This window comes from Panthera leo, chromosome B1 (genome assembly GCF_018350215.1).
Source record: "Panthera leo isolate Ple1 chromosome B1, P.leo_Ple1_pat1.1, whole genome shotgun sequence".
NCBI lineage: Eukaryota > Metazoa > Chordata > Mammalia > Carnivora > Felidae > Panthera > Panthera leo.
The window spans coordinates 51,899,426-51,927,269 of NC_056682.1; the positions used below are offsets into that span (position 1 = coordinate 51,899,426).

At 48.8% G+C, this 27,844-nt stretch overlaps 1 protein-coding gene across 1 annotated transcript in view; it reads right to left on the reverse strand.

Annotated features, from left to right (window-relative positions):
• The window catches only part of LOC122218373 (XK-related protein 6), a 51,325-nt gene that overhangs the window by 2,678 nt on the left and 20,803 nt on the right, over positions 1 to 27,844 (reverse strand). The window contains exon 3 of the mRNA XM_042936672.1: positions 22,508 to 22,704. Within this exon, the coding sequence (XP_042792606.1) occupies positions 22,508 to 22,691 (184 nt within the window). The 5' untranslated portion in view covers positions 22,692 to 22,704. The remainder of the gene's footprint in view (positions 1 to 22,507; positions 22,705 to 27,844) is intronic.

Sequence of the window (27,844 nt, forward strand, 5' to 3'; positions counted from 1 at the left end):
TTGGGAGTCACATGATTTAGGCTGTAGGTTTCTGGAGGGCAGGGAATACGCAATCATCTCAGCAGTCTGTGCCAGGCTTATTATCAATACTGGAGCATCATCAGAAAGTTCCTTTTAAACATCTTTGTGACATCAAACCCTCTCCTGGTAAACTCATTTCTTGCTGTTAATAATCTTGGTGGTACAGCTGACCTTTAATAATCAGATGGGAGTTCTACAGAAACTGAATGGGAAGAAGCCTTGATTTTTTTTTTTTTTGTTCCTTCTAATAAATCAGAATGTATTACTCCCCCAGTTCAAAAGAAAAACATGAGTGCCAAGCTGGAGAAATAAGAAAAAGCAGCTTATCTTTTGCCGGAGCGTGGTCTCATTCAGTCTTACTCTGGGTGTGCTTTTGAACAGACGTGGGGTTCAGAAGTAGGACAGCCCCTCAGCCTTCACCATGCTGATCTCGATATTCTGTGTGTTGTGACATTAGCCCGTCCATGCCAAATATGAATAAACAGGAATTCAAATGTCCATCAATCTCACATAGCAAAGCCAAATACAATTGTTCCCCATTATTCTATCTTCTGGGTTACCTCTGCCATTTCCTGATCTGTCCCTGTGGCTTTGAGGTCTGGGTTCTGTTCCTGCTCCACCCATCATGAATTGTTACAGAAACTGCTTCCCTCTGAGCTGACCCAGACACTGCCTTGGATCTTGGTCAATGCTACTGGAGTTGCTCTCTAGAATACAACATGAATGCTCCCCAAACATCATAAGACATTAATGCTAATTATAAGGAGGACTTGGGACACAATCACATGGGAGACACATCTGAGCACTTGGCTCTGGGGCTGCTTGTCAGCTGATGCCCAACCCCAGTCTTAACTCTCTGCCTTATCTGTCCCAATTTGGTATATTGTATATCACCAAACAGAATATCCACAGGGAGATTCATGGACTATCCACTTCAACCCACTCATTCGACAGGATGCAGAAATACAGGCATGTGGGTGCCTTGCCCAAGATTACCCAACTACTGACAGTAATGTTAGGCCCACAGCACAGCTCTCTGCCTGCCTTTTCATATTGGTCCCAACACTCCATTTTTTCTGCATCCTATCCCTTTGTCAGCTCGACCCTCCACCAGGTAGTGCCTTTACTGAGGTCATAAAGGCCATCAACCTTCTCTAATAGCAGGTGTCTGTTCTAACACCAAGTTGTTTGTCCTTCAGGGCCTTGAATGCCAGGCCACATCCTTGGCATTGTGCAAATGCTCTGAGTTAAAGGGAAAAGGGAAGGTGGGAACTTCTGACATTTGGCTCATGTGCAGGGTGCCCAGGGCAGAGGTCCTGCCCAAGACCAAAAAGAGTGCATTTGTCTGGGACCTCTCTTCTCTTCAGAGCCTGAGCATGGCAAGCAGGGACAGGAAGAAACATGAATGGGGTCATCATTCCATGACAAGCCTGCCCCGCTCTCTCTGCCAGCAGCATTGACAAAGATGATCCTTTGAAAGAAGGAATGTCTGAGTGTGGCTACCTTATAATTCACCACATTCACCAAAGAACTCCCTGTTCTGTGCAAAGCTCCAGACACATTTTTTGGGTCCAGAGTTAGTAGGCTGAGTACATCCTGAGTGGAGCCCAGAAAAAACAGGCCCATTTTAGGAAGCCATTTGGGACTTGAGTTTCTCACTAGATGCTCAACACAGAGAAACACTTGTCCTCTGAGGGCTCAGGAACCAATGGTAGAAGCCATTAGATACACTTGTTATCAACTCACCTCCAAGAAACTTGTCTGGACCCCATCTGTGACATTGGCACATTTGTTACGCTTGGTCAAGGGATTAAATGTCTCATGACTTGCCACCTTTGCATCATTTCACTGGACAAAGCCTGTGGCCTCACAAACCCACAGGACTCTAACGGCATCTCTTCCTTGAAGGACTGTCAGCAGAAGGTGCTTCAGGGAAGCCAGTTCATTCTGGGGGCTCAACCGGAGTGGGGGAGGGAGAGAGTGCCAGACAGATGTGTTCCTTAACAGTGTACCTGACTGTCCCAGAGAACACAGCATGATTCACTGAGCATGTACATTATCTTATTTGGAAGAACCTTGTGATGTAGGTACTTCTTATAGGCTGAACTGTGTCATCCTTCCCACAAAAAAATTCACATGTCAAACCCCTAATCCCCAGCACCTCAGAACGTGACTGCATTTGGAGACAGGGCCTTTAAAGAGGTGGTTAATGACTTCAGCCAGGTCACGATCTCGCGGTCCGTGAGTTCGAGCCCCGCGTCAGGCTCTGGGCTGATGGCTCGGAGCCTGGAGCCTGTTTACGATTCTGTGTCTCCCTCTCTCTCTGCCCCTCCCCCGTTCATGCTCTGTCTCTCTCTGTCCCAAAAATAAATAAAAAACGTTGAAAAAAAAATAAAATAAAAAAAAAAAAGAGGTGGTTAAGTTAAATGATATCATGAGAGGTGGCCCTAATCCAATCCGACTTGTGTTCTTATAAGAAAAGGGGATTTGGGCACACAGAAACACCAGGGGATGTGCTCACACATAGGAAAGGCCATGTGAGGACACAGGGAGAAGGTGGCCATCTGCAAGCCAAGAAAGGAGGCCTCCAGAGAAACCAAGACTGTCTCCACTTTGGTCTTAGACTTCCAGCCTCTAGAACAGGGAAGAAATAAAGGTCTGTTGTTTTAGCCACCCAGCCTGTGGTATTTTATTACAGCAGCCCTAGAAAACTAATACAGTGCTCTAATTACATTTTTTAGATGAAGAAACTTAAGGTTTTTTTAATGTTTATTTTATTTTTGAGAGAGAGAGAGAGGAAGAGAGAGACAGAGTGTGAGTGGAGGAGAGGCAGAGAGAGAAGGAGGCACAGGATCCTAAGCAGGCTCCAGGCTCTGAGCTGCCAACACAGACCCTGACTCAGAGCTCAAACTCACAAACCATGAGATCATGACCTGAGCTGAAGTTGGTGCTCAACCAACTGAGCCACCCAGGTGCCCCAAGACATTTTTCAAAATACATACATCTATCAAGAAGTAGAGTCAGGATTCAAACTCAGAGTCTGACTCCAGTGGCCCTGAAAGTAACCACTGTACTAACGGGCCCTCCAGACATGGCCTCAGAAGGGGGCTGGGTGAGGTGACAGGATAGAAAGTCTAGGTTCTCTGGGTACAAAGGATTTGAATCTTTTGCTGAGTGGACAAGAAGTTAGTAGCCGTGGGTATCTGAGAGACGTCCTTGATTTTGGAGCTAAAAACCAAATTTGCATTCTAGTCTACCTTCCTCAGGAGAGTAACATTCAAACCACAAGTAAAGAGGTGGTTCTGGTGAGATGGCTTTCCCTCTGTCAAGTGATTAATCTTCAAAGGCCTACAGTGTATTCCATTGCAGAGGGAAGAGGTGCAAGATTTTCCCTCACTGCTGTGGCTCACTAGAAGATTTCTGTCTCACCTGAGGTCAATCCAAAAGTCAATGCATTATCTTGGCCAGGACCCAAGCCCACAGGAATCAGCCTTGGAAGGGGCCTTGTGGCCCCCGGTGAAATTCTCAGACAGGCTGGGGAGCTTTATGATTTGCTTCCACTATGGCCCGATCCGTTTCTACATTCCAAAGATCAGACTGGAAATTGTTAAACACCTCACGTTTGGCTGTGACAAGTTCTGGGCAGTGACCTTCACAGCTAGCTCACTTTTAGTGGTGCAGACCAGGAGGCGGGGCTTGCGGTTGGCCCACTGAGCTGCCTGGAGTCCAGCTCTATCAGCTAGGAAGTCACTAAGCTGGCGCCTCCTAGGAAGCCACTCCCTCTGAGAAAAGCTTGGGAGAGGGGCCTTCAGGTTCTGATCACTGGACCCAGGGTTTAAGATTTCCAGAAATGGAATGGCCACACCTTATGACCAACAGAACAGAGAATGAAAGGCTGCAATCTGCAGTGGGACACCCCTTACCAGTTGCAACCAATCTGCAGTTGACTAGCCCTAGTCATCAGGGAAGGCCCAATTTGGTGGCATCAATGCAATATCCAAGGGTCACTGTCAGTTGAACGGTTGCCAGTTGGGGAACAAAACAAAAGCTGTGAGTATGGATATCCCATCGTGTGAAAAGCATAGTGATATGGTGTTTGGGGAAGGATGGGATTCTAAAATCAGAGGGCAAGCAGCAGATGAAGTGGCTGAATCAGGAGGAAAGATGCAATGCAGTGGAAGGGATCAGGGCAGTGGGAGGGCCCAGCCACCAGGGTGAGATAGAGAAGCTGAGATATGACAAACTGAAGCAGGGCCATGATCAGGGCAGGGCTGCACCAAGGGGCCAGCAAGTGGGAGCCCCAATACATCAGCAGAAAGGAAACTGGAAGGAGAAACCAGAACACTACAGTATCTCACAGGGAGAACATAGCATGTGGGTTTGAGGAGTACTTTGAGAACCTCCAGGGGTATCTAGAGATGGCCACAAGACTTTCTGAGCAAGAACGGAGGGGGCAACAGCAGGATTTGGTTTTGCCAGGTAGGACATGCACACCCAGGTCTTCAGCACCTGCCGTCTCCAACCTTTCTGCCACAGTGCTCCGTTCCACCACTAAATCACATGGTGGAGAAACACTCAGAAGAGGGATGGAAAGGGCGCTAAGCACAGGATAGAGCAGGGGTAGGAAGAGTCGGCCCTGCCGCTCCAGGCTCCCTCTCTCCTGGCTCCTTCCCATCAGCATATAACCACAGTCAAGTTCCTCTTATCTTACAAACACTAGCTCTCAGGACCCTGCATTTTCTGCCAATGAGATCCCACCTCTCTTTGTCTCTTCTCCAAACTTCTTGAGGGTACTCTCCTTGCTCCCTTGACTCCTGACCTCCAATCTCAATGGAGAGCTCTCTTGGAAGTCACCAACCAATTCCTCTACGCAGACGACTAATCTCTTCTCCTGCCTCTGTGTGACATTTGGCATTTGGAGCCCCTCTGTCCTTCACGCTGGGCCATTAGCTATTCCCCTAGTTATGGTATCCTTTCTTTGCTGGGCTATTACTCCCATTTTACAGGTGAGGAAACTGAGTTTGAAGTTAAGAGACTTCAATGTGGCTGCAGCCATGTTCTGACATTACATACTCACCTAATTTGCATGGTATTGTACCCCTAGAGGTTCCCCAAACCAAGAAACATGCTCAACTGGCTATTTGTCTACCTGCACATCAAGGTCAATATTAACCTCTTTCAACCTTCCCCTCTTCCCTGAAGTTAATGTTTGGGGAAAGTCAACCATCTGCTCCTCAATTCCCCCTGTGTATTTTCTCCACACCGAGTTCCTTTTAGATGGGCAATACTTCACTTTCCACCCATCCAACCTCCCTCTATCTTCCTACATTTTTAAAAAGCTTCGTTTCTTCTTGGAAATGCTCCAGGAAAAAGATGGAGCAGCTGTGTGCAAGGTTGTCTAAACATTCCTGCCTGTCTCCTGTCCTCACCTCCACCCAGGAGGCACAGCAAGGAAGCATGGGTACAAAGCTACTTTCCTATGCCGGCAACCACTAGAGGAAGGAAATAAGCCTCACAGATGCCTCCTGTGAGCCAGGCTCAAAGACGTTGAATAACCTAGCCAAAGTTACACAGGTGGGAAGCAAGAGTGCTAACAATGATTCCTGGGATTATCTCACTCCTCAGGCATGATCAGCATGTTCAAGCCAGCGCATCCTGGCTCATGGCATCCAATTGTTAAATTTGCAGGGATTTTGCAGGCTGGCTGATGTCATGTTGGAGGCTTGAAATAGGCATGGTGGGAATATTTACACCACAGAAACTGGCAACTGCTACAGACCAGGGTTCCCCCAATTCTGCTAAGAGCTGGTTGTTAAGCATTTACCAGCATATCACTTGGCAGGACCTATTATCCTTCTTGAAGAATTCAGTGGGCCTCATTGCATATTAGATGAGCCCCATAAGGCTGTCCTCTTTATTCCAACACTGCACTTCTAGGCAAACCAGATGTGCTACTGTGCTACAGTCAGAATTATACTTAGTAGACTTAGAATTATACTTAGTAGACTTGATGTGAAAGCAACCAAGGAACCAATCTCCTTTTTAAAGTTTCACTAAAAATACATTCATGGTAAATAATTGAAGATCTGACCATTTTCTTCCCATTTCCGTCACTCGCAAGCATTGACACCCTCATTTTCATCACATTTCTGTGTTTGGAGAGGGTGTGATTCCTACATGAAGTTACCACATGGGGTGGCCTTAAGACACCCTTGATATTTCCAGACTGATCCTTAAGAAGGGTCAAAATAGAAGATGGCATCCACCATCTGTGGATGTAACCCTCAGGACTGACAGATGTTTGTGGCTGAGTTAATGTGGAAAAACCCAAGGGCAATCAAAGTAGCCTGATACAAACATAGGAAGGAAAGACTGGAAGGTGTCAGGAAAACCGACATCTATACAAAGATGTACATCTATACATCTATACAAAGACCATACTATACCTTGGCTGAAGAAAAAGCTCTTTAACATCAGAGGGATGGGACAAGGAGGACAGAAATCAAATTTGGCCACTACAGATGTGATCTCTGTTGTAGAAAATCGTTTTACCATGGTTTATAGGAAATACCTCTTTATTGCCTTTGTATCCAGGCTGATCGGTATCTGCTAATCTCTAATAAAGATTTCAATAATGACGATCTCTCATATATATAAAGTATATATATATATATATACTTATTTTTGTATATATATATATATATATATATATATATATATATATATACTTATTTTTGAAAGGGGGGAGGGGCAGAGAGAGAGGGAAACAGAGAATCCCAAGCAGGCTCCAGGTTCCATGCTGTGAGTGCAGCCTGACATGGGTTCAAACTCACGAACAGTGAGATCATGACCTGAGCCAAAATTGGACACTTAACTGACTGAGCCACCCAGGCACCCCAATCAGATTCCCTTTTTAAACACCGGGATAGGTATGTCTCCTCATCCATACCCACAGATTAATGAACAAGCATTCAGATTTATACATCAATTTCTTATCAGTTTGGTTACTGTGTGGCAGCTCTCTGATCATCTCTGTGAGCACAAAGTCAAGTTTGTGGGCTTGCCAAACTGAGGACTCACCCCTGGAAGGCCTTGTCTGAGTGTCCCAGTATGTGCAGAAGCAGTGACATCTCTATTCTATGTTGGCATGGCCTCCAAACTCATTTCCTTGTACCTGCTCTCGTCCCAGAAATCTCTTCATTATGCAGCCAAAGTGACTAAGCTAAAGTATGCCCCTCTGCATGGCCCTGCAGACACAATAGGCAGTCATGGTGCCTGATTTTCAGCACCTTTCCCATGGGAGGATATGCATTCTTGCCCTGCTCAGCTCCAGTTCCCGCCTGTGGCTGCTCTGACCAGGGAAACATGAGCAGAAGTATGGGTGTCACTTCCAGGTAGGAAGCCAGGCTCTCCCATGCTCCAAAAACAGGCTGCTCCACCCGCGACCTGTGATAGACATACTGCAACAAGCAGGAAATGAATCAACATTTTAAGCCACCGGAATTGTTGGGGTATCCTCCACTGCAGCATGACTAGCCTATCTGGACTGACATGCCATCTTGTTTGGTGTTAATGCCATGATAGGTCCTTTAAAAGGACTTCAGGGCCCTACATGATACAGCCTGGGAGTTACAAGTGTAACCTGTCCGTTCTCTTCTGTGCCCTTCAGTAATTCCCTTCTCCAGTGGGTGCAAATCTAAGTTCCTTTCACGGCATCAGGCCTTCATGCAAGGCCCTACTTGAGATAGCTACTTGTTCTCCCTAGGGGGTCACCTCCCACAGCTCCTCACACTCCCTTGGCCCCAGATGTGCTCCTGGCATACCCCCAACTCAGGGCGCACACACTTGCTCTCCCTCTGCCTGAAATGCCATTCCCCCAGATATCCAAGTGCTTCATGGAGCCCTTGACTCAAAGATCAGCTTCTCAGCGGGGCCATCCTTGACCACCACACTGGAAACTGCAGCTCCCCCCCCACACTGCCCCGCCAGTGCCTCCTTCCATGCTTTATTTTCTACCTTAGCATTTCCCCCACCACCTTGATAGACTTTATCTCTTACTCTTACTTCCTCTTTTTTATGTGTATTTATTTTTGAGAGAGAGCACAAGTGGGACAGGGGCAGAGAGAGAGGGAGGTGGAGGGTCCAGAACTGGCTCAGAGCTGACAGCAGTGAGCCCCATGTGGGGCTTGAACTCACAAACTGAGAGATCACCCCCTGGGCCAAAATCAGATGTTCAACCGGCTGAACCACCTAGGTGCCTCCCCTCCCTGTTTTGCCCATATGTTCCAAGGGCAGGGCAGCTATTTTGTCTGCTCCTTCTGAAACTATGTGCAAAATTGTGTGGATATTTTTCTCATAAAACAGCCCACAGTATCCTCTGATTTCTAAGAGGGCCCATAGGGAAAGGGGCTTCTGACCCCACCAGCCATCACAAGTGCCCACCTCTAGCCCTAGATGTGGGAAAGGAAAATTCTCTGGGAGCCAACATTTATCCCTTCATCCTTCAGGAAGAAATCCTTGAGGGGAGAAAAGGCTGATGAAAAGGAAACGAACATCTATTGAACGTTTCCCATGTATTAGGCATTATGCCATATACTTTGCATGTGGTACTTCATTTAACCCTGACAATACTCTCATGAAATGTCTACTGGTGCCCCATTTTACCGACAAGGCCACCAAGGCTCAGGGATGTAAAAGGATTTGCCTGAGATTCCTGCATTAAGCATGTCCTTTTATTCTCATGCTTCAACGTCTGGGGCCCTGCTGACTCCTGTGCATAGCAAGCAACTGGTGCCCTTCCATGTAAACCAACCAATCCAGAGGGGGCCGCATTCAGCCCAAACAACCATAATCATCCATTTAACAGCAGAGCAAAGTCCACAACGGGGGTGATTTTGCCCCCACCCCCAACCAGGGATACGTGGCAATGTCACAACTCTGGGTATGAGTGCTACCGGCATTTAGTGGGCAGGGGTCAGGGGTGCTGCTAAAGATTCTACAATGCATAGGATGGCCCCCCAACACACCATGAAGACTTGCTGGGCCCCAGATATAGTACTGCTGAGGCTGAGAAGCCCTGTGATAGGGTATTTCCTATTTCCTCAATATTCTCAGTAAGTCAAAAACCAAACTGTGAACCTGGGTGTGTCTAGTAGCTGGAGATTGAAACTTTCTAGACAGTTCTTCCTGGGAAGTGACTATCCTGGAAGAGGTCCATGGGATACAGACACAATGATGTCGGGAGAGGCCATGAGAACAGCATCAGTCTGATATCTGTGTGATGAGTCTCTTCTGAGCAGCACACCATGAGCTCATAGCCACTCTGGGAACATGGTGGACATAGCAAGGTAGCAGCATGCCCCTCAAGGAGCTTCAAGGTCAAGCACTGATATTTAAAGGACACAGCAGAAGGAAAGCTAGAGCCAGCCCTCTGCTTTGCTTGTCTCTTCTCTCTAAGATGCTCTCAGCGCTATCAAAACACTATCTTCACAGCCAGCTGGAGAAAGACAAACTTTAGAGATTCTAGAACAAATGTCAGCCACTCAGCCAGTGTGGCGCAGGACTCACAGATGCCTGGATCCTGGCTGGCCTGTAGCACACAGTGAAGAAGGCCATCTGCCGTCACTAGAAAGTTCCAGTAAGTCCCTTCTCATTGAAGAGAAAATGGCCAACGAGGCTCATTCTCCTGATGCTCCCAGAATGAGTGCATTTTAACCCAGGTTGTGAGATGCCCTGGAAAGGACATGAGCACTGGTACAAACAGATCTGGGCTTAGCATATTGTTTGTGAACCATGGGTAAAAATGTGGATTTGGGAGTATTCAATAAGTTATGAATATAAAACATATAGGCACATCTTTGATATGTGTGCATACTATACTATATATTCATATATCTATAAATAGAAAAAAAGAACATATATATATATATATATATATATATATATATATATAGTGTATATGCACATATTGAATATGCATATTGAATATTGCATATTCTGTAGTATCAAAGATGTGCCTACATGGTAGTCCTGTCAACAGTGCTGAACCTCAGGGCTCAGAAGGCATGGCAGTAAGGCCTACTTCCTGGAGCTGCTGTTCATCTGACATAGCCTGACAAATGTAAAAGTGCTTTGGGAATTGTAAAATGCTTCATGTACATTAGCTCTTATTAAGTTTGTTTTTGTTTTTGTTTTTATTTGAGAGAGAGAGAGAGAGGGCACACGCTTGAGTGGGGGAGAGGGGAAGAGGAGAGAGGCAGAGAGAATCCCAAGCAGACTCCAAGCTCAGCACAGAGCCCGACACAGCCTGATCCAACCACCCCAGGATCGTGACCTGAGCTGAAGTTGGACGCTTAACTGACTGAGCCACCCAGCAGCCCCTAAGCTGATAACATCTTTTTAAAAGGTGGAGAATCAGGGTGGATCCTATCTCCCATGGCGTGGGATAAGATAGCTGTCAAAGCCCTGGAAATTCTGTCAGCCAAAATGGTCTTGGGTTCCTTTACCTGAGGCCACTGAGGCCCTGAGGATGACAGGCCTTGATTAACTGGACAGAGCTGTGACAGAAGCTCAGGAGGGGTAAGGGGCTCCTTACCAGGTGGCTCTCAGATACGCTTTAGTTCCGTGGCAGCTCAGGTGGGCAGTTTTGCAGAGGGACGCAGAACTGCTGAGCAGGCGAGGTGGGTGTGTGCCTGTGCAGGGCTGACTCGGGAGTGGTCCTGGCCCCTTAGCTCAAATTCTCTGTAGTCAGTGGTCCTGGATGAGAAAAACCTTCCAGGTAAAATGATGTGGTCCAATCGGAGCCTTAGGTGCTGAGGATGGCAGCAATGTGTGCCTTCCACGGTAGGCAGTAGAAATACTAGCCGCCATTGTCAGAGTGCTTCTTCTGTGCCAAGAACAAATGCATTTCACTTCCTCCTGACAAAACCCCCCTGGGGCAGGAGCTATGAGTTGTGCTTTACAGATGAGAACCCCGAGGCTCAAAGAGGCAAAGGCCTTGTTGGAAAGGATGTGTGGTTCCTATGTGCAGAGCAGGTGTGTGACGCCAGGCCTATGAGGTCCACGTCAGGAGCTTTCTACAGTGCAAAACAGGAGCAGCACCTTGTCTTGCAAGCGACCGGGTCAGGAGACCACCATGTGGACCAGCAGAAGAGGACTCAATGTGCCAGGCTGTCACTGGTGAAGGGTGAAGTGTAAAGGAAATGACGGGGCCCCCATGTTGTCACAGGTGGGCAGATTTTCCAACCGGTAGGCTCCTCAACTCCAGGGTCTGGCGGCCTGGGATGCATGATGTCTGAATGCACAAGAAGGCCTAGAATTAAAAGAGGACTCAGCTCTCCTCTGCTCAGCTTTAGACCCATCTTTATCTCAGGTTGGCCTTAGAGTGAATGCCACAGCCTAGAACTCCTCCTGATGTCCTGACTCGCACCTCCAACTGGGTCCAGTTGGGGGTAAATCTTACAGATGAAAAAGTTGAGGCTCAGAGAGGGTGATTTGCTCATAACCACACAGTAAGTGGAACAGCTGATGGGGGTCACCCCCAGGGGTTTCCTTCTCGGGGTCTCTGCCATCCTGCCCCCTCCCTGGTGGTGACAGATGTGTGACACGGAAGGGCACTGCTTGTGAAACTCATGAGCTTTCTTTCCTTGGAAATCTTAAGGGATACAAAAGATCTTTTGAAGATCACTTAACTGCTGTCTTTTCCTGGAGCTCCAAGTTCCCTCGAGGCCTAGAGTTCGAGATTGTCTCTAATGTGAATGTCAAGCTTAATTAAAGACCGATACTGCCCTAGTTTCACTTTTCCCTTCCTTAGAGTCAAATGCTACCAGGGCTGAAAGGGTCTTTGGGAGTCCCTCCTGCCCTTACCCACAGTAGCACTAGCCAGGTCTAGAGAAGATGACGTTGCAGGGATTTGCCTGGGATCCCTCACATTCTCCCAATCAGACACACCACCTAGGGTGAGCCTTTTCCCTATGCAGGGAAGCCGGGGGAAGAACTTACAGGGGGGAAGCTCTAAGAGGGGTGTAGTGTCTTTGTGGGGCAATGGACATGTTCTCAGATGAATCGGAGTGGTGGTGACAACTCTGTGAATATACTAAAGTCAGTGAATTGTACACTTCAAGTGGGTGAATTGTATGCTATGTAAACTGTATGTCAGTAAAGCTATTTAAATATTTTTTCCTTTGTTTGTTTGCTTATTTATTTATTTATTTATTTGAGAAAGAGAGAAAGTACACACAGGAGGGGCAGAGAGAGAGAGAGAGAGAGAGAGAGAGAGGCAGAGAGAGAATCCTAAGCTGGCTCTGCACTGTTAGCTCAGAGCCTGACACAGGGCTTGAGCTCACAAACTGTGAGGTCATGACCTGAGCCAAGATCAAGAGTCAGATGCTTAAGCAACTGGGCCACCCAGGTGCCCCTATTTAAGCATTTTCTAATAAAGAATAAGGAGAAGTTCTGCTGGCAAGACCTCTGGGCAAGGGTAAGATACAGAAGCAGCCAAGAGACCTATCTCGGCCGAACACTGGAGGCACCCTCTTAGCTCAAGCCCTTTGCCCTTGGCTGTTTCCTCTTCCTGGCACACTTGCCTCCAAAGCTTGTGGGGCTGGATCCCTCCTATCCTCACATTTTTGCTCTGGAGTCACCTTCTCCAGGGAACCTTCCCCAGCTGCCTCAATGAAAACTGCCCATGGCTCTGCTCCCCTCCCATCTCTCTGTGACATCTTCTCCCTTAGTGCCTATCATTTTCTAATATAGAAAATAAAATACTTGTTTTGTTCGCTGTTTGCCTCTCTCTACCAGAAGTGTAAGCTTTGTGAGGGAAGGGCTTTCGATCTCTTTTGTTTATGGCTATATCGGTCCCTAGGTCCTAGAACCATGCTTGGCACATTGTAGGTGTTTAATAGTTATTGATTAAATGAATAAATGGCCCAATTATAGTTACTGCTCAGGCTTCTGAATCTGCATCCCTTAGAGCCTTCCCCTCTGAGGTTGTACTGGTCAGCCAGTGAGTGCTGAAGAAGCCTACCTTGAGTCCTTCCGCGTTTCAGCATTTGACACACAAGCATTTCCAGATGGCCAATTGCAATTTCATTTGTGGCAACTCTAATGAAATCAATTTAGTTTGCCTTTCTCATATATTTTTCTGCTGCTTTAAGAAGTCTCTTTTGTATGCACGTACTACATTTTCTTTTGCACTTAAAAATTTGAATTTAAGAGGCTGGATTTCACATATAGTGTTCCTACTACAATTAAAAAAGAGGGCGGGGGGAGAAAAGAACTCTGCCTCTGTCCTTCTCTTGCCAGTTGGTAGGGGCAATCTCAGCCAGGCCTCAGAACTGTAGTCAGATTCAAGGTGAATTGTGCACTGAAAGGGTTTAGGTCTCTGCTTAAAATGCTTGCAAATACTGTTTGAGAGAGTAAGGTTTTAATGTGCTGTTTAACAAGGAGCCATTGGTCACTGAAGCAGGACCGTGCTCTGGAGTTGGCTGGTCAGGGAACCCTGTGCGCAGACACCAAGTAGATGTTGCATAGGAGAGAAGGAGGGTGTCTCCTCAAAAGCAGGACAGGATACAGCTGCAGAGAGGCCACTGTGGGGAAACTGGGAGAGGCTGAGTTCGTGTTCTGGCCGGAAAAGGCAGTCATACCTGTGCGCCTCTCTTCATATCAGTTATAGATGAAGATACAAGACAGCCAGGAGATGCAAGTCAACAGGGGATATTGTGCATCCTTTCCTTTCTTTATCTGCTCCCTGCTAAGACACGGATGTGTGATAAGAGGCCTGGAAATTGCCATCAAAGGCTGGAAGACCTCTGTACCAACTTGGTCTGAAACCCTGGGACTATCTCTTAGAGATGGGCAACTCTAGTCAGCACAGGAATGAGCTAGGGCAAAGGGCTCTATTCACTAGTAAGGGATGAGGGGCATAGAAGTTCCCTATGACTCTGGGAAAGGCAATTCATTATGTGATTTGTTTGATGCAGTGGGCTGGTTGTTTTAACAGCAAGTTTTACTTCTTGGTAATGAGAAAATGGAGTGTGAAATTCATAACTCTGGTGTAGATCCATCATCTTCAGGCCACACAACCAGATTGCCATCACTTTTTGGATTGCAGCTTCACCTAATTTTAACCAGAATCCTAAAAGATCAAGGAATTAACTTTTGTGTCCCAGACATAGAGAGTGACAGCTAATGTCCATATGAATAGGACTGGAAAGAGACCAGAATGCATTTTTTTCAAATAAGTAAAAAGAAACCTACCAGGAAGAGGGACATGGAAATTTCCCATTGTGGGAGGAGGTGAGAGGGCTGTTTAAGCCATCTGACAGCTAAGAAGCAGCCTCTGGGCTTTCCCCTCACCTGAGAGCCCGAACCAGGTGGCTTGGTCCCTCACAAGGAAGGGAAAGCTGACCAGGGAGATTGATGCTGGAGAAGTTTCCTCTGGGATGCATTTCGTCCTCAGTCAGGAAAGGAGGAAGTGTTTGGGGAACTAGCAGCTGCAGACAAAGGCACAGACAGTTTAGCTCAAAAGGAGCAGAGAAACGGGAATGAACACTTGCCTTTGTGAATCTCTGGGATGCGGTCAGGGCTCTTGCTAGAAAAAGAAATAAATGAGAAGCTAAAGTACAAGTCACTAGACGGGCTTTGATGTAAGAGGAGCCAGCAGGGAAGTTAAGAAAGAAGACTATTATGGAGGTTAACACCAAAGAGACAGAAAGAAAAGGCCCTAATTGGATCTTAGAACTCAGCATTTGTTTAAAACAAAACCAGTGTCTAAAGACAGGGTTTAGTATATATTTTCTCATACTTCCTTGTCTTAGTAAAGATGCTTGTTTTTATATAACTCTGGGCCGGGATATCATGGTTATTGATGGTTAGGTGCGGGGTGGGAAGAACTACCTGAGTGAGGCTTGGTATTTGAACTACATCCTATAGATGCCATGCTACCATCTCAACCATAGGCCCAGTGTGGCAAGAAAAGGAGACTTTTTTGGGAGGCTTCCTTGCTGAGTGACCTCAGGCAGCTTACTTACCTCTCTGTGCTTCGGCTTTCCATATGTTAAACAAGGATGGTGGGTTAGATGGCCTAGTCAACCTCTTCAGTTCTAAAGATTCCATTGCTCTAAATCCCTTTGGAAACTGAAGTCATGAGATTCAAGTCTTTTCACACCAGACATACCTTTATGTGTACCCTCTGCCAGCATTTGCCTGACCTCCACTCACAGGGGTCTTGGAAGCCCTGCAAGGTTTTGCGTGGTGGATTGTCACCTGTGAGAACAAGTCAACTCTGCTTTGATCCTCTCTGAGAGAAGCCGTTGCCCTCAGGAGAAGCGCACCCCCTGTGTGTGCCCCCCGAGCAGGACTGTTCTGCACTGTGCCAGCTAGCTCTGTTCTGTGGTCAGAGGTGGCTCCACCTTCAAGTTCCAGCCCTAGCTTAAGCCCTTGTGGCTATCTTGAGCCTCTGGTCCCATCCAGGAACTTCCAGTCTTGCCCCCTAGCCGAATTAGAGAGTTGAGGGGGACACACATAGCTCAAAGGGTATCTGGAGGTGCCTGGGATTTTCTCTAAGGGTTCCCAGATGGATTTAAGAAGACAGAAGGAACATGCACCATACAGACATGGGGGGCACTGGGTTTTAATAGTAAATCTCTCTCTAATTGGGTATGCCACCCATTTGTGTCTGGCCAAGCTCTCCTGGTCTCCAGGGTCAGAATAGAAACTAACCTCAAAGAAAGGCCAGTGTATCTTTCTCGCTAATAGGTGTCTGGGGAGCTGTGAAGGTCTTGGGTCTTGGACCCATTCCCTCACCCCTTGGTCGGGCCAAGCTTAGCTCCATAGTGAGACAGCAAGTCTTTGCCCTGCATGCCTAGTAGAGAAGGCGTACACAAAATGCTCTGGAAGGTTGAGAACATTTTCAAAATGCCAACCTCTGAGCAGAGATTTCGGGGGCAAGAAGCAGAAGCATCATCTTCTGCCCTTGTCAGTATAATTGCATCTAAGATACATAAACACACACGTGCACATGCACACACACATACACGCTGGAGCTGATTGGTCTGCAGTGCATATCAGCCCGTGCTCCCTCCCTGTATCGGTAACCGCTTCCCCAAGAACCCATGTAAGTCTGTCTCTTTAAGACTCAGACACAGCCATCCTTGCTAAGGACACAGGCATTAGAGCCCAACCACCTAGGTAAAGATCCAGCTCTATTGTTTACAAGCCTTGTGGCTGCCTCGTGCTGTTACTTAAAGTCTCTGGACCTCAGTTTCATCACTTATAAAATGGGAGCAATCAAAAGTATCCACTCATTGGACTGCCATGGGAGTTTAATGGGTTAACCCATGTAAACCTCTTAAACTAGCCTGTGGCACACAGTGGAGCTCCTCAAAAGTCTTAACCAGCATTACTAGCATCATCCTCTTCACTACCCTACCACAGCGCCCCCCCCCCACCAGCTTGATGCAATATACCCTATGCTCTAGGTGCCCAGGACCACTCGCTCCATATCTACGTTTTGCTCTCCCAGGTGTCCATTTCTTGGCGCCTATGGTTCCCCTGTCCATAAGAGCCCCCAAACTTCTCTTTCAGGCAAGCTCCTGTGCATCCATCGAGATCCAGACCAAAGTTACCTCCTCTCTCATGCCCCCAGAAACAGCAATATATCCCTCCTCTGTATATGCACCTATCACAGAATTTGAAATGTGCTGCACCAGACCATAAACTCCTGAAGGGTAGGTGTGTTTGCAAGCCCATTGCCAACACGGCGCCTGGCCTGTGGCAGGTACCTGACAAAGAGTGCTGGTGTGATGCCGGGAAAAAGTGGTCAGCAGAGCCCTACTTATAGGATAACTCCTCCGTGCGTGCTTAACCAAAAAAGGCAGGCTCAGGTGCTATGTGGGTGCAAGGGGCTCACCCCTGACCCCTGCCAATGTTTACATGGAAGGATCAGAAAAACCCAGAAGTAAGGAAAAGTGATAGAGCTGCTAATTCTTGATCCAGTCCTCCAAACCTGTTCCCCCATAAGGTCTCTTCCATCTCTACATATCCAGTGAGAAATCACCACCTCTTCCGTCTATCACTGCCTACACCAGTTCTACTAAGTCTTATTGGTTTGATCTCCAGAACAGCCCTCAAATTCGTGCACTTGGTATCATTTCCCAAATGCTCTCTACCCCATAATTTCATCCCTGGATCTCTTAGCTCAGCTCTTGCTTCCTCCCTGAACAGCAGAAAAGGAGATCTTCTTTAAATGCAGGTCCAATCCTACAGCTTTCCTATGTAACCCTTCCCAGTATACTTGGTATCAGCCCAAACTGCTTGTGGGGCCCTGCAGACCCTGCTTGATCAGGCCTCTGACTTCTCCATCCTCCCCTGATATCACTTTCCTCCCCCTGCCCCACCAACCTCAGCTATGCTGGGTCCTTCACTTGCTGGAACAAGCCAGGCTTTTCCTACTCAGGGCTCTTTCCGCTGCCTGGGAGGTTATTTCTGTTCTTCCCACAGGTGGCTCCTTCTCTTTGCTTATACTCAGCCTAAACATCAGCTCCCTGGAGAGGCTTTCCCTAACACTCCTGCCCAAAGTAAGCTCTCTCCACCCCTCACCACATTATCTGTGGTCTCAGCACCAGGTTTGTTTGCTTCAAAGCACCTAACATGTGTCATCGGTCCCATTGTTTTTGTTCTGTCTGCTCAGAAAAATAAGACTTTCGTGAGGAGAGGGTCTGTGTCGGTTCTGTTCCCTGCTGCCCCTCAGCACATAGTATCGCAGTTGACCTGACGCATTTTTGTGGAACAGTGGATCATATCAAGTGCCCACCACATGGCAAGCAAGGTGCTGTAGGAGTGTATGTGCAGCTCATTAGACCTTTACGACACCCCCAAAGGTAGCTTCTATTCACATTTTACAGAGCAAGAGGCCCAGGTAGGAAATGAATTTGCCCCAGGCCATAAAGGCAGTAAGTGGTGGATGGTGGTATTGACACTCTGTCTCACTTTTCCTGCCCCGCCAACTGCTTTCCAAACCTGGCCCTACCTAGAATACTGGCAAAGCTTTCAGCAGACACTACAATGTCACCACCAATGTAGATGACATATCAGAATAAGCTTTGTTTTTATCTTTACTCAAACTTTCAAAACATCAGATTTAAGGAAACCCTGCTGAGATGCTCAAGTGACTTCAGCATAATATTTGTATGATTGTTTATTATTACCATATTTTTCACTTGAATGTGGTCTTCTGGGGAAATTGGATACAATCCATCTTGCAGGCTGAATACCACAGGGTTAGCCCAACAATAAGTGAGGGCCACAAGGTGGAGAGATGGGAAAGGTTGGGAAAGGTTGGCATTTGGCAAGATCAGTGGAGAACTCGCATATTAAAGTGATAGTGGTGGGGCACCTGGGTGACTCAGTTGGTTAAGCGTCTGACTCTTGGTTTCAGCTCAGGTCATGATCTCATGGTTCATGAGTTCAAGCCCTGCATTAGGCTCCGTGCTGACAGCGTGGAGCCTGCCTGGGATTCTCTTTCTCCCTCTTTCTCTTCCCTTCCCCGACTCTCTCTGTCTCTCTCTCTTCTCAAAATACAATAAAATAAACATTAAAAAAATAAAGTGGCAGTGGCAGCGGTCTTCCTAACCATTTACTAGTATGAACAGTGTAAATGGACAGCTATGTCATCAAAGCCCACAAAGAAAGGCCAATTAGCCATGGATCCCACCAGTATAGCTTGTAGTCCAATTCAGGAAGTGTATCTACAATAAAAGTTCTCCCACCACCAACAAAACGGCCAGGTGTTGTACCTGGCATGATATTGGTCATGTCATCAAATGCTCATAACAACTTTTTGTGGTAGGTACTAATATTATCCCCATTTAAGAAACAGGAAAGCTCAGGAACAGAAAGGCTCAGTAACTCTCCACAGATCAAACAGCTATCAGATATCAGCATGGGAGTCACCCACATCTTTCTATGCTGCCATGCTCTAAGCAGTCACATGGCTGGAAGATTCCATGTCACCATGTCCCTCCCAGGGTAACAGACTTTCTTTAATGTGTGTACATTTCATACAGCTTTTTATGGGAAAAAAGAAGGAAGGCATCTATTTCCAAACAAAATGGTCCAGTGATGAGCAGATGTTCTACAAGTTAAGTAAGAGGGAAATGCCAAGACCCCTGCAGTCTGTGCTCAGTGAGGGCAGGTTTCCTTCCTTCCCATTAATCCAGCTAATGCTACAGACCCCATCCTTGTCTTGGGAAATCACATTCCAACAGCAAAGATTGCCACTGACCTTTGTTTAGCCCAGCAGTTCCCAAATGTATTTAACCATGAAAGCTTGTTTGGAGAAACACCTATTCCACATACCAAACGTGGGGGAATGCTTGCCTGACCTCTGAGTGAGCTGCTCACTCTAAAAGAGGGGTGTGTGGGAGAAAAAGCCAGGGACAGCTTCCCTAGGGCAAAAGCCCCACAGCAGCCTGATCCTCGTCACTCCAGCTCCTCTCCCAGGGTGCCTGCTTATGGCAGCACAACTAAGCAGCCCCTTGGCCTTCACGGACTTTGCCCCATGGGACTCCCACATCAAGAGGGCTCTTAGGGAGCAACATCTACTGCCCCTTGAGTTTCTTCTCCAGGGATTTCACATTCAGCTTCTCTGTGTTTATAATATGAGCAGCTATCATAGAAAGGGCAGTCTCAGCAAGGAGGCTGGGACAGGGATGACCCACAGAGCCAAAAGGGGTGGGGTGGAAATCTCCCTAGGATCTCGCCCACGCCACTCACCACCAGGCTCTGGAAATGACAAACACACACACTTAGGTGCCCTTGGAGCTTGACAGTTTACAAAATGATCTACATGCATTACATTATTGCATCCTCCCTAAATATTAGGTAGTGCTGTCACCTCCTTCATTACACCAAACAGAAAAGGAGGCCTTGATAAGGTGAAGGGCAAGGTCCAAAATCATACCAGGGTATAAGTGGTGACCAGGATCTTGGTCTGGGATGAATGTCCTATCAGGAACTCACCCCCTACATCACCCTGCCACCTGTCCCATCTATTTGCGGTGCCTGGATGTGGCGAAGGGTGCAAGAAGGATAACTTTGCTTCCCTGGTGATTCTGGGGGTTGGGAGGAGATCTGAACAACCGAAACAGCAAAGGATGGTTTAGATTGGGGTCTCGGCAACAGAGTTGGAAAAAGGAGGAATCGGATGGGAGAGAAAGAGGCCTTCCCCAGTCCCCCAGCAAATCTGTCCCCTGGAGCATGTTGCCCTGATCTGGGGAGGTACAGCCCATGGAAGGAGGGCAGTCTGGGTATGGGGGCTCCAGAGAGCAGGCAGGGTCACTGTGCCTATCACTGGGCACCTCAGCCCATCATCAGGGTCCCATGAGGACTCCCTCAAGACTTGCAGAGCAAGGCTGTGCACATCAGACCCTGCGACACTGGTGTTCTTCCAGAATCAACCCCCGAGTGGTTCTCTTGGTCTTGAAACAAATGGTGCTCTCTAAATGATGCACTTTTCTCCAAGGTTCAGAGAAGCAGGGGCTCCCGGGGCCTCGGCGTGGGCAGTCACACCAGATCATTGCCTAAGCAGATGGCCTGGCTCCGCGGGCACCCTGAAGACAAGGTCTCCATGTTTCCTAGTTTTTTCCGATGCCAGTGGCAGTGTATGTGCATATGAATGGGAGTCTATCCAAAAGAGAAGGGACAGGCCAGACGGACTACCAGCCCTGCCTCCCTCACCATGGCTTCCTGCTCAGTGTCAAGATGCCCCAGTGGAGCTAGACGTCTATTTAGCTCCTTCCAGCTCTTCTCCAGGACAGGTCACTGCAAACTCCACTGGACCCTGGCTCCAAACAGCTGATGCCCAGGGGCTGGGTGGTGCCTCCTCCTAACAGTGGGCACTGCCCACCAAAGTTTCCCACATTCCCCTTTCTCCTTGCCTCCGTGAGGGATTCACAAGACTGCAGCCGGTGCTCTGTGGGACAGAGGGATCTGCCCTGAGGCCTCTTTCCCTTGGTGGCACTTCCAGCTGGGGTTATGCTGATTTGGGGTGGGTAGGAGGATTCATCAGGGAGCCAAGCTCCCATAGGGTTGGGGTGTCTGTTGGCAGTGCAGTTGGGCTCAGAACTAGGTGCTTGGGCTCTAAATGTCAGGAATGAGTTCACAAGCTGAACAACTCAATGTTCTCTGGCTGGCCTTGGAAGATTAAACTCCTTTTCCGCACAAGTGACCAGGGAACTGGACATTGCCAAGGACTGGCCAGTCTGGAAAAAGTCAGGAGGCAAAGCTGTTTCACGAAGGCCAGAGCTTGGCTGCTCTTGACAGACCACAAGGTGTAAGGCGGGAGGGTGTGGAGTCAGGAACCTCTGGGCTGAGTCTTCTCAGCAACATTTCTGCTTGAATATTCCTAGTGTCAGGAAACTCACTACCTGCTGAAACACTCTTTCCACCACTGAACAGCTCCTGCTGTTTGAAATATCTGCCACATGTTGCATCAGTAACACTCTCCCTATAGCTCCCTCCATCCCTTTAGGATGGCCATTCATTCCCCTTCAAATGTTGGGATTCTTGCATCCCAAGTCTTCCTCAAACTAGACATTTCCAGTGTCCCCCACATGATGGGATCTTCAGCCCCTCCTCATCCTAGACCTACTGGAGCTCCAGTCCCCCTGAAACATGCTCTGAGACACAGCCATGCTGCTTGCAGTCTGTCTGACCATCGGTGACCTGGTGTTGCCTTGGCCAACAAAGTCTAACCTCAGAAGGGCTTCTCAGGCAACCAGGACGTGCCTAGAGACTTCCCACTGCTGCAGATATCAGTGCTATCCCACTGGGCTCTGGGGGCTTCTGGGGCTCCTTGGAGACCATCTGGGGCCACAGGGGACATGAGGGAGGTGGGTGGGGTGCGCCTGGCTCTGGATCCCCATCCCTATCCAACTAAAGTAGAGCTATTTGAGCATGTTTTAAAATGGGGCTGCTACATAAACTTTGATTTCAAGCAGTAGCACCACAACTTACAAATGTCTAAAATCGCTGGTGTTGCCTATTGTGATTTAGTCTTAGGCCGACTCCCCTATCCTGTGTATGTGCAAACACTTCGGCTCAGGCCAGCACCAAAGAAAAGGAGGCACTCCTCCCAGATTGGGAGACACAGAGCCCTCTGTTCTGCTGCTCCCAGGGACATTTGGGCCCCTGGCTCTGCTCTGTTCATGAGAACATAAGGTCTTGAGCAGGTAGGGCAGCTGGCACATGGGTGTATGGGGAACATCTGTGCCACTCATGTGCTTTTGGTGTGGGCTGGGTCAGCATCACATGGGGGCCTGGGCAAGGTGGAGACTCGGGGATCAGGATGGGCAATGCCCACAGGATGTGCCAGGCACTGAGTGTGCAGGTGGCAGTCACCAAGTGGTCCCCAGACAGAGGGCAGAGCCCTGTCCCAGCCCAGGTCATTCCCCCAGCCTTCCGTGGGGGGTGGGTGTGGGACACTCACAGGGCAGCGTCTCGGCGCTGTTCTTCTGGATCATTATGCAGAGCTGTAGCACCAGTTGGGGGGCGCTCTCCAGGAAGGTCTCAAGGAGGCGCAACATGTTGACGTCTGCATATTCATACATCATAGCCCAGTAGAAGCGTCGCTGGTGTTCCTTCCGCCGCTGGCTCTGAATCCCCAGGTACATGGTGCGGATATACCTGCCGAGAGAACAGGACAGAACACACAGAGCGTGGGTGGGAGCAGGGAATGCGGAAGGGTCATGCCATTCCCCAAAACCAAGGCTTGCCTGTGCCGATGTCCCCTCCTTTGCTGTGAAGTTTTCCAAATGCTTGGACCAGGGTTTTTTCCAGACCACAGACAAGGTGCTAAGGCTTTGGAGTGAAGGGATTGGGAGTGGAGGGGGACAGGCCAGGGAAGGGGTCGTAAACAGGTTCTCCCCTTCCTGGTCTTGGTTTGCTCATCAAAAAAAAAAAAAAATGAGAATGAAAGAGTGGGACCAGATGATCTCCCGGGGCCAGCCAGTGAAGCATCATAGGTGAGCTCAGAGGACGCATGACCTTTCTCACGTTCAAAACCCCAGGGGGAACATTCCAGCAGATATTCACCTCTTCTGCACAGCCCTGCACCCTCTCTGGGTGAGGAAGGGAAGGGAGTTAGCATTTGCGAGGCTCCTACGAAGTACCACTGGCTGGCTGGCCGCATGGTTCCAGGGTCCCAGGTGACCCGCAGGTGTAATTCCTATGTAAGACACATGGGGAACCGCTGCACCACACCTGTACAGGCTGCATAGCTGGATGGTGAACCGAATGGGAGCTGGCCCCAGACTGCCGGACACCAAAGTTTGAGCTCTACACTAGGGAGCCACGGAAGCTGCAATGGAGCCTTTGTCCAAGGGTGACACAGGACACAGTCATTCTGACCCTGTACTGACCCTGCTCCATCAGCAAAGAAAGTGGGTGTAGGGGGAGGGCATGGGCTCTGGATTCAAATGCGGACTCTGTCATTTGTTAATTGTGGGATCTTGGACTAATTACTCCAACTCTGTGTCCTTGTTACCCTTCTCTAACATGGGGAAAAGAATCATAGCATCACAGGGCTGGCGGGGAGATCAAGGAGATAATGTGTGTGGTGGACATGCATCCTGCATCCCCCGTGCCTCACTTATACCTGAACTTTAGGAAGCTGTCTTTAAACCACAGTCAAGGGGCGGATTAAAGATACATGTAAGTCATCCAGCGGTCTCTGAGGCTGAGCCCGGGCCAGAGAGGCCAGTAGGGCCAGGGCAAGAGTGAGGTTCAGGAAGCACGGTTTTGCAGGCCCAGTTAAGATCAAGAACATGAACCATAAACCAAGGGCCACGGCCAACAGACAGAAGCACATGTGTGACCTTGATTGTTCCCTGGGAATGCATATCACTGTGCCCTTTAAAACACTAGCCTGCATCATAGGGGTCGAGAGAGCATGGTTGACACAATCCGTAGTCCCTGTTGTCTTCAAGCACTGTCAGGTGCCTACTTGGGGCTACCAGGCAGTCCCTTCTCTCTGCCCCCATCACCACCCCCAGCCTGGTCTCTGCCATCACCCCTCTTGCCTGAATTGAAGCAGAAGCCCCCTAACTGGTCTCCTGGGGTCCACTCTTGCCCCAGAACAACCCTTTCTTCACACGGCAGCCAAGGTGCTTTTTGAAAATCATAAGTGCAATCAGTCATCCCCAAGCTTCTTCCAACCCTCCCATGGCTTCCCATAATGCTTAGAATGCTTAGATCCAAATGCCTTGCATGGCTCATGGGGCCCTGCCTGCCCCTCCAGCCCCACCTCCCACTCTCTCTCCACTCCTTTCTTGTGTCTTTTCTGTCTCTCCTGGAGCATGGGAGCTTGTGTTTTGTTCACACCATTGCCTCAGTGCCTATGGATGTAGAAGGAAGACTGTCCTGTAGAAGGACTCCTGTCCTGCAAGGCTGAGGTGTCCTGGTGGGACAACACTGTCACAGTACTGTGAAGGTAGTCCATGCCCACATGTGCAGCAAATTCATGAAGAGCTTCATAAAGCCAGTCACTAAGAGGGGCTCTGAATTTCCCCGGAGCAATGGGAGGAGCGGGGCATTCAAGACCTTGTATCGATGTTACAGAAGCTCACATTTTAGAAGCAAAGATGCAAAAGCATGCATTTATAAAATAGTTTAAAGTGATGCTCCTCTCTGATTCCAAAATGGTGGGTCTCCCTCCTGAGCATTAACCATGTACTGGACTCCTCAATGAACAAAGGCTCCAGGGTCCCCTAGACTGTGCATTGGGACACAAAGCAGCCCCACTGAACCATTGGTGTGACCTACAACAAACACACTAGCAACAAGGAGCACCCATCCCACACCAGATGAGTAATACTATGTCTGCCTCTCTAGATTCCTAAGAGCCTTTGGGTGATGGTATCTCTGAAGAGACCCACCCTGGGAAGCTGGGATGGACACCTTACTTCCCTCCAGGTGCGCTCCCCACAGTGAGCAGAGCAACAGTCCTGCTGAAGACTAAAGCAGGAAAGCCTGGAGGTGAGGACTCAAAGGCAGGAAGGCGCTGGGGTGGGGCCGGTGTGAGAAGGGCAGGTGCAGAAGGCCGGCCATCTGCTGGAGTCCCTGCCATGCCTCATGGGGCAGGTCTGGTTATTGTCATTTAACTCATGGGAAAAACTGAGGCTCGAGTGAAGTAAAGCATCAAATTCTGGTTCTGTTACAGATTCTGGCACTTACTATCTGTGGTATGGCCCAAAATCAAGGGATGAGGCGGGAGGCTTGGAAAAGGGCAGGGACATTGTTGTAAAGCTACGGGGTCACTGAGAGAGAGAAAAAGAGAACAGAGAGTGAGACAGGGAGACACACACACACACACACACAGAGAGAGAGAGAGAGACAGACAGACAGACAGAGGCACAGAGACACAGAGCCAGACAGAGAGACACAGAGAGATACAGAGACAGAAAAGCACATACACACAGAGAAGAAATACAGAAAGAGAGAAAGAGAGAGAGAGATGTGAGAGGGAACACAAAGAGAGAGAGAGGAAGGAGAGGAAAGCAGTGTCACAATTTTGGGCCTGAAGGAGAAGACCAACTTCAAGAAGTCATGGCAAAGATATATTTGGGCAGGGGAGGGTTTGCTGTAAAGAGATATGATCACAGTAGTCTGGGAGGGGTTGAGAAGCAAGGGTGGAGGAAAGGGTCAAATTGGTCAGATCTGATGGTGGCCTGGGAAGGCAGAGCAGTGGAGGACAAAGGTGCACTGGCTGAGGTCAGGGCTGTGAGTCTAGAAACTCCACACAGCACCCAGAATGACCATGTGCCTAGTGAAGCCTTGGTGCCTTGGGTCTCACAGGTCAGATGTGGCCTCCATGACCCAAATCTGAGCTCTACCCACATGTGGCAGCTGTAACACACAATCCATAGGCCACAGACTCCCACAGGGAGTCTCTCACAGGGACCAGATCACAAATTTATACTCTCTAGGGGTACACTCAGACCACAGACTCTGCTTCTCCCAGCCTCACGAGGTGGAGGAATGATTATGTGGCAGAGCCAAGCCTACGCGTTCAAGTCCCAGGGCAGGGTCACGTCAACACTCAGATTCACCTAGCTCTGTCCTGCTAGGGCAAAAGGAGCACTTGATGTGTGCCCCCAACTCCATTTTCCCCAAGCCACAGGCTCCTGTGCCCCATCATTCCCATGGAAATGGAACGCAATGAGCCCAGGACATGCTGACTCAGCTATAATGTCTGCCAGAGAAAGCAGCCTTGAATTTTCTTCTGTGAGAACATCGCAAGGGATGGGAAGAAACAAAGGTTGGAGTGGGCAAAACCAGAGCCTCTCCCACTATGTTGATGAGCAAACAGATGCTGGAAGCCCAGAGTGCACCAGGATCAAGTCCAAAACCAAATCTGGAAATCATGCCTCCTGAGACACCAGCTCACACAGCCTCAACCCCCTGTAATGGGAGCTGCGTCACGGAATCCAGTTCAGGATTTCCCAATCAAGTGCCTTCTTTCACACCTTCTAGCTCCTGGACCCTTCTCCTCTGTCCTTGAGTCTCTGGGTCCCCGAGAGGCAACTGAGGGTACCTGTAAAATCCAGAGGGGGTCTAGATGACCTCTGGGGCCATCCAAGTAGCTGCCTCTGCTAAGGCTCCAGCCCCTGTGCGAAGACAGCTTTGGCCTGTGGCCACAAGGTGGCGCCAGACCCTAAGCGACGGGGGAAACGCTGCTCCGCGAGGTGATCTCATTCCCAGCAGGCAGCCTCCTAAGGCCTGCACCCTTCCATGCAGTAGCATTGGGGTGCAGGTGGCGCAGGCGAGGCCCAGAGCAGGGCCAGATGTGCCAAATCCCCACAAGGAGGGCTGCTGCTCCTCCAAACCCTCATCCCCGCCACCCCCCGCCCCCAACTTGCCTGGCAGATTCCAAAAGCTCACCATCCCCTGGACACTAGCTCAGGATAGAAGACATCCAAGTCTCTTCCCGGATTTGTTTCCACATCTGATGGCACCTGTCATGCCATCTCTCTCCCAAGAACATCAGATCATGAAATGCTTGGGTCTAAAAGCAGGGAGGAAGTGTGTCATGATAGAGCGAGGGCTCATAAAGCTGGGCGGATTTGGTCTACAGTCTGAAGGACCTGCATGGCCTTGGGCAAGTCCGTCCCAAGGCGAACTTGTGCCATTCACCACCGCAGAGGGCAGACGAGGACCTCAAGCTTCCGCCAACGTTTTCACAACTTTATCCTTTCTTAACCGAGTGGCTTCAGAGAAACTGAAGTGTGCCCTAGCATCTTCATAAATAATAATACCTGATGTCTGTGTGACACATGTGCCGGGCACTGTACTGAGCATTTTGTACCTATGAATTTATTTAATTTGTTTAATCCTCACAACAACCTTATGAGGTAGATGCAGTATGAGCCTCATTTTGCAGACGGCAAACTGCAGCAGTGAGGTTCTGTTCTGCAGTTTGCCCAGCTGGGTAAGTGGTCGAGCAGGGTGTCAAGCGGGCAGTCTGGCTCCAGGACCAGTGCTCTTAGCTCCCACCCACGTGCTGATCAGGGACAGACCGTCTGCCTCTTTCCTTCTGAACTTAGTCCAACTCATTCCCCTCACTACGGTGGAAAAGCAAACCACCTGGGCTCTCTTCCAGTTCTTTCACTGGCTGTGTTACCTTGGGGAGAACATCTCCTAACCTCTTTGGGCCTCAGTTTCCACATCTTTCAAATGTCTGGGCTAGAGTAGGATCTCAGGATATGTTGAGTAAATAAATGCAGGCAAACATGCCCCCTCGGGGAGTCGCAGAAGCCTCAAATGTGTG